The sequence below is a fragment of the Oryctolagus cuniculus genome, chromosome 1, assembly GCF_964237555.1.
Source record: "Oryctolagus cuniculus chromosome 1, mOryCun1.1, whole genome shotgun sequence".
NCBI lineage: Eukaryota > Metazoa > Chordata > Mammalia > Lagomorpha > Leporidae > Oryctolagus > Oryctolagus cuniculus.
This window is the reverse complement of record NC_091432.1, coordinates 128,518,120-128,524,370: the sequence shown is the minus strand read 5'-3', so window position 1 is coordinate 128,524,370 and position 6,251 is coordinate 128,518,120. Positions and strand designations below refer to the sequence as shown.

The following is a 6,251-nucleotide window of genomic DNA, read 5'->3' as shown; positions in this document are numbered from 1 at the left end:
TGCCTGTTGGTGGGTATAAAGGGAGCAATATTTGTTTTGTAAAAAGGGCAGCATGGCCGGTGCTGCGGCTCACTAGGCTAATCCTCTGCCTGCGGCGCCAGTACCCCGGGTTCTAATCCTGGTTGGGGCACCGGATTCTGTCCCAGTTGCTCCTCTTCCAGTCCAACTCTCTGCTGTGGCCTGGGGAAGGCTGTGGAGGATGGCCCAAGTGCTTGTGCCCTGCACCCGCATGGGAGACCAGGAGAAACACTTGGCCCCTGGCTTTGGATCGGTGCAGCACGCCGGCCGTAGCGGCCATTTTGGGGGTGAACCAACAGAAGGAAGACTTTCTCTCTGTCTCTCTCTCTCACTGTCTAACTCTGCCTGTCAAAAAAATAAAAAAATAAATAAAATAAAAAATAAAAAGGGTAGTGTGGCTTTCTCATCAGCCTCCTCCACACATGATCTTTGACCCAATTCACCCTAGGAATCCATTTACCTGTGTGAATATTAAAGTTGGTTTCAAAATTAGTTCAAAAAGAGAGCTATTTCTGTCGCTCAGAACTAAGATGGAAAAACAAGTCATAGACAGGTTGTCATCCTGAGAGAGGTTTTCCCAAATTCCTCATGCTTGTCTTTCCCTTACTAAGGGTTGATTCAGGAGGCAACGGTTCCCAGAGGTTTCCTACAGGGTAGGAAAAGTGCCACTTCTGACTAGGAAAAACAGGTGTTCTCACCTGGAGGGATTTTTTTACCCCAAAGGATATATGTCAATGTCTGGACACATTTGTAGGGTGCTACTGGTACCCAGTGAGCAGAGAAAAGTGGGTGCTGTTGAATATCCTGCAACACACAGGACAGTCCTCATCCCAAGGAATCTTCTGGCCCCAAAGACCAAAAGAGCTGAGCCTAAGATCCTCTTGCTTTAGGCAAACGCTCTAACTCAGGTTGCCAGTGCACAGTGCAAGCATCACTGGGGAACCTTCTAGAAACACACATCCTCGGGCCTCCCCCAGACCAGAATCCAACTACAGGGAGGGGCCTAGCAACCATGCCTAACAAGCCCTCTCGATGACTGTGACACACACAGAGGTTTATGAGCATGGCTGTGCCCTGAGAAGCACTTGACACTTATGGCTCTGGGTAATGATGAGAAGGAAGAAAGGGAAGAAGAAAGTTGGGTTGCCATTGAACTGCTTTCAACTGACAGAGGGTTCGTATGAAGGGGCAGGGAAGTTAAACACTGAACAGGCAGCTCTTGCCCTTCAGCCTACTTGGGCTGCTGAAGTCTTCATGCATGTGGCTGCTGCTCGTCTTCTGGACACAAGGAGTGTGCTCACAGTCCTGACTCTCTTGGTTGATTCAGGTCCGCCTTGCCTGACCCCAGTTCCCACCGCAGTTCAGTCTCTGAGGTCTTGCTGGAACTCCTGATCTTCCCTCCGCAGCATCAGTGTCAGGGCACCTCAGTGGTGACCTGGTCCTGCAGAGTCCCCCGAAGCCTGTCAGCTAACCCAGAACCTGTGCACACAAGACTGGGGTAATTTCCTCTGGTTGCCCTTGCTCTGTCAAGGGAGAATGGGAGCAGGACAGGAGTCACAGGGGCTACAAATAAGGTGCCAGTGGTGGCAGGGAGAGGCACAGCTTGCTGGCATAAGCCTCAAAGAAGCAAGGTTTCATCCAGGAAAGGAAAACCAACTGATGAAAAGATGACTAGGAAGTAAAAGGAAAATAACAACAACAGCACCAAAAAACACTGTAAATACAAGGTGTTTGTGATCTGCCTACCAGTTCCTGCATTGACTTATATCTTTGATTTGATTTCTTGGAAAGATCATTATGCTCCACAGATTCACACTTGTGAGGTCAAGAACTCTAGGGAACTTCAGTCATTTTCTTCAACATTTTGTTTGGTGGACAAACAGCTTTATTGTAGCAACATGAGAAAGGTGTGTATCCAGTAGGTTTATTTTGTGGTAAACAACAGAAACAGGTAAGCTAATAAAATAAAAAAAAGAGTGTTGACAGCTTAGGAGTCAGATGGTGGACCCAGAGCCGAGCTGAGGCAGATGCAGGAGCCAGGAGAGTCAGAGTTCTGTGTATGAGGACCAACAGGCTACGCACGGCAGCACTGCTGATGTGACTCACTCAGTTTCCTGCTTCTTGTCACACCACTCAAGACTCAATATCCTGCAAAAGAAAGTCTGATTGGCCTGACTATCACATGCCCACACCAGGGAGCAGGGGACAGTGGCTGGTAGGGAAAAAGGGCAGTTTGATTGGAAGAGTGGATGTTCAAACCAAAGGAGAGAGGGAGGCTGGGTGCACAGACAGCAGGCATCTGCAACAGACTGGCACAGAATGTCCTGCGCAGGGCTTGTGCCTGGTATCATGGGTCCATGCAATCCCTTCCATTAGCACCTGGGAAAGCGAACGGGAGACAATATCTTGCAGGTACTGAACATGGCATCACGAGAAAGAGCTGTTGAAAGCAGGATGCATTTCAGAAAAGGCAAGAAACAGAGGGTGTTGGGATTGATTACAATGAGACAACACAAACATCCGGAAGAGAGGCTGAGGAAGTTGAGGCTGCTGCAGGAATGGGTTAATTTGGTCTTTTGGAAACAGAAGGGATGGATGGGGCTGTGACAGGTACAGGAGAAAACCTATCTATCATGCTAGGACAGCAAAGTAGGCTCCAGATTCCAGGAGGTTGTGCACATCCTGCCCTCTTTACCTCTGTCTCAGCTAGAAAGATCCCAACAGTTCCTCCCAGATGCTACCAATGACCTTCAGGATGCCATACCCAGATGGGGTGCTCTCGCAAACTGGATCTGCATGCCAGATTCCGATTCCTCAAACACGATGATCTGTTGAAGAAGATGGGAAGACCTAAGATCCAAGGGCTGCCTCTGGGGCAAGCTTAAGTCTAAGGACTGCAGGCTGGGAGGCCAGACTATGTGTGGGAGGGGGACGTTCACCTCGTTTTTTCCAGGACGAAGCCAGGGTCCCGGAAGGTAAAGGGTTTCCTGGGGACCTAAATCCCAGTAGCGTCCTAGGTTTTGTCCATTGATGAATACGACTCCTTTCTTCCAGCCCTGGACAAGACAAGAACACAGGATTGAGGATCTGAGTTCTAGGTGCAAACACATGAGGGGCTGGGGGCACATCCCTCCTATACCACAGACACGCCCAGACAGAATGGCTCACCAGCTTGAGGCCCAGATGGGAGGTGACTGCTGAGCCCCATGCCAGTGCCCCTGCCCATGGCTGGCTTAGTATCCAGGCTACACAAAGGAAGGCTCTGGTTTCTATCTCATTCCCCTGTATCTGCACCAAGCCAGCAGAGGATTCCCATGTATCACGAGGTGTTCATCAAAACACACGCAGGCTGCAGCATAACTGGAGTTGTAGACTTCCAGTGGGGTGGCAAATGTATACCGGCATGTCACCTCCAACATCCTATCACAGGTCAGATGATGAGCCCACGGTGGTGTGGGTCTCCACATTCCATCTTATGTCCAGGACTAAATTTCTCATGCAACATGTTCTCCAAACATACCCACTGCTCATGTGTCTGTTACATCTGTTTACCCCAAGCAAGGGGCAGCCTCGCAGATGGCTGCTGCAGCAGTAGGGAGTACTCTTTAAAGGTATTTTGTGGATGGGAGGTAGAGCAAGGAAGAAATATCACTAACCTCCAGCTTAATAAAGGTGTCTTTGGGGTTATCACCAACTCTCAGCAATCCAAGGAAGAAGGCAGGCCCCTTCACTTCTTCTGTGGCTGGTTTCCACAATGAGGGCAGTTTCCTAAGATAGAGTCAAACACCAGCAGAACGGTCATTCTTTCCTTTATGGTGTGTGGCTATGACCTCAGAGGAAAGATGCCTCCCTGGGGCCCAGCGTCCCCTCTGTAGCATGGGCAATGTCTTCAGCATGCATGACACAGGGTGTGTGTGAGAGGGGCACAGTTCACCACCCTTCCCCACAAAGAGCTATGAAGCTTGGAGCCATTTCCATCAATATTCTGAGTCTCAGTCTTTCCTATCTGAAAAGCCATGGGCTTCATGCGGATGCTCTTTGAAGTCCCTTCTAAATCTAAACACTAGCCATCGCTGGTCAACCACCTGGAGTCAAAAGTTGGTCACTCACCTTTGCAGGAGTCTAGTTCTCATCTCCAGGTTGTAGATTGTAAACTTTCTTAATGGAGAATTGTCCAGGTAGATATCCCCAGTTATACCTGTAGAAAAGCGAGAATGAAGGAGGTAGGAAGGGCAGGAAGTGAGCAGTGATGGGCACAGGCAGTAGCCAGGGCTCTCAGAAGGAAGTGATTCCCCTAGTGTCACCAGACTGGGCGATTTCTACAACATCCTACATTGATTTTTCTCTCCAAAATTCACCTCTCAGAGTGGTGCTTGCATCTTGTACATTAATAGCACAGAAGTCACCGTAATTCCTGCCAGACATGGCCACCACAGGGTTTCAGGCTGGTCTGTGCCTTGGGAATGGCGAAACATTAAGGGCAGAACACGAAAAGCACGTGCGACCCTTCCCAAGAGTGTTGATCCAGGAGAAGGACAGCCTGAAGCCAGTGAGCTCCAGAAAAAGCAGAAACATTTTTATTTTTGAGGCACATCCCAACAGCATTCTCATGATGAAACTACTTTCAAACCCCTCAGTTCCGGTTTGGTAATTAAATAACACCCTTGGGGGAACAATGATGGCCCAACACCATCATCATAGGTTCTGCACATAAGTTGAACAGCCAAGACCATCTGCTTGCTTCCAAACCACATATCTGGTCCTGACTGCCCTCAGCCTGGGGTAACTAACAGCAGCAGGCACTTGATTTCTCCAAGTCTCAAACCCACATAATATGGAGCCCACCTTTTCTCTCCGTATTGATATTCTTCCCAGAGGCAAGTCGGCCTTGATTTTCCACTAGGATCCTCAGAAGGTGGGTGTCCTGGTAATCCTGTCCAAGACAGACCAGCCAGAGTGGGTACCACTTGAGCACCCTCACGCAGACCTGTTAGACTCCCCCTGAAACTAAGATGAGGCTTTGCTTGGGGTGGAAGACTGAAAATCCCCAGAGCCCCCTCAAGCTCTGGACTGCTCTCAGGCTCCTGCTCTTTGTATCTGCTCCCCAATCCTCCTGGGCCAGCCCTATCCTGGAGAGAGTCACTTGAACATTTTATCAAAGGATGCACTGGGGCTGATGAACAAACCCAGAAATTTCTGAGCACCGAATATTCAAAGTAGGAAAATCTCAGCTCCCCAGAGTATATAACCATATACCTTAGAGAAGGACACAGCTTCCCCTCGTCCCTGCTGGGCTTCTCTGAAAACATCAACCCAAAGGGCAGGGAGGAGAAAATGAGCTATCCTGGGGCCAGGCCATGCCCTCAACTGAGCAGAGCCAAAGGGTGCCATAGCTCTGCTTCCTTGGGCATTTCATTGGGTTAATACCTGTCTCGTAATAGGCAGCTGATCAGTCAAATGATCCAGAACTCCAATAAATCTCTCATTCAGAAACACCTGCCGAAGAAAGAAAAAAAAAAATAGGATCTCACAAGGAAAGGAGAAATGGGGCCTTGGAAAAGCAAAGAGAAAGCCGAGAGCTTTGTCTCGCTGGAAGCCACAAGCTGACCATTCACAAATACAGACTGTATTGAAAATAGCACAGTGACAAGAGGCATGAGATGAGAGGTAAGAAGAGCATTCAGACTTTAAATCTGGGCCCCAGTTCCACTGCAGGGTGGGGGTGGGGAGGGGGTGTAGGGATGAAGAAGGGGGAAGGGAAGGCGTGGAAATTACAGGTACAACGCTTGTTGTGGTGTCTGCCTGCCTTGCCCCACAGGCTCCCCACCGTACTACGTAGGATTCCTGGGCTCCTAAGTGGGAAGGCTGTTGCCACAACTCCATCTGGTCTTACTAACTATTTGGTGCAGTTCCATGTATTTTCTGTGATCTACTGTATTGTTGCAGCCCCAGACCGAGTCACTCAGAAGGCCCTACTACAGCCATGCAAGACCAGAATAGGATAAATCCTCTCTCTCTCTCTCTCTCTAACTCTAACTCTGTCTTTAAAATAATAAATCTTTTTTTTAAGGAGTCAGTGTCATTGTGACACAATAAGTTAAGCTGCCACCTGTAATGCTTGTATCCAATATAAGTGACAGTTGGAGCTGTGGCTGTGCTACTTCCTATCCAGCTCCCTGCTAATGCACCTGCAATAAAAGATGACCTGAGTGTTTGAACCCCTGCCACATATT

The 6,251-nt window shown here is 49.0% G+C and overlaps 1 protein-coding gene across 1 annotated transcript in view; it reads right to left on the bottom strand.

Annotated features, from left to right (window-relative positions):
- Positions 1–1,881: 1,881 nt before the first annotated feature.
- Positions 1,882–6,251, bottom strand: part of LOC103345049 (beta-galactosidase-1-like protein 2) — a 40,337-nt gene continuing 35,967 nt past the window's right edge. The window contains exons 15-21 of the mRNA XM_017337615.3: positions 5,446–5,514; positions 4,864–4,951; positions 4,129–4,216; positions 3,675–3,786; positions 2,958–3,074; positions 2,783–2,846; positions 1,882–2,166 (exon numbers count right to left, since the gene is read on the bottom strand). Of these exons, the coding sequence (XP_017193104.1) occupies positions 2,159–2,166; positions 2,783–2,846; positions 2,958–3,074; positions 3,675–3,786; positions 4,129–4,216; positions 4,864–4,951; positions 5,446–5,514 (546 nt within the window). The 3' untranslated portion in view covers positions 1,882–2,158. The remainder of the gene's footprint in view (positions 2,167–2,782; positions 2,847–2,957; positions 3,075–3,674; positions 3,787–4,128; positions 4,217–4,863; positions 4,952–5,445; positions 5,515–6,251) is intronic.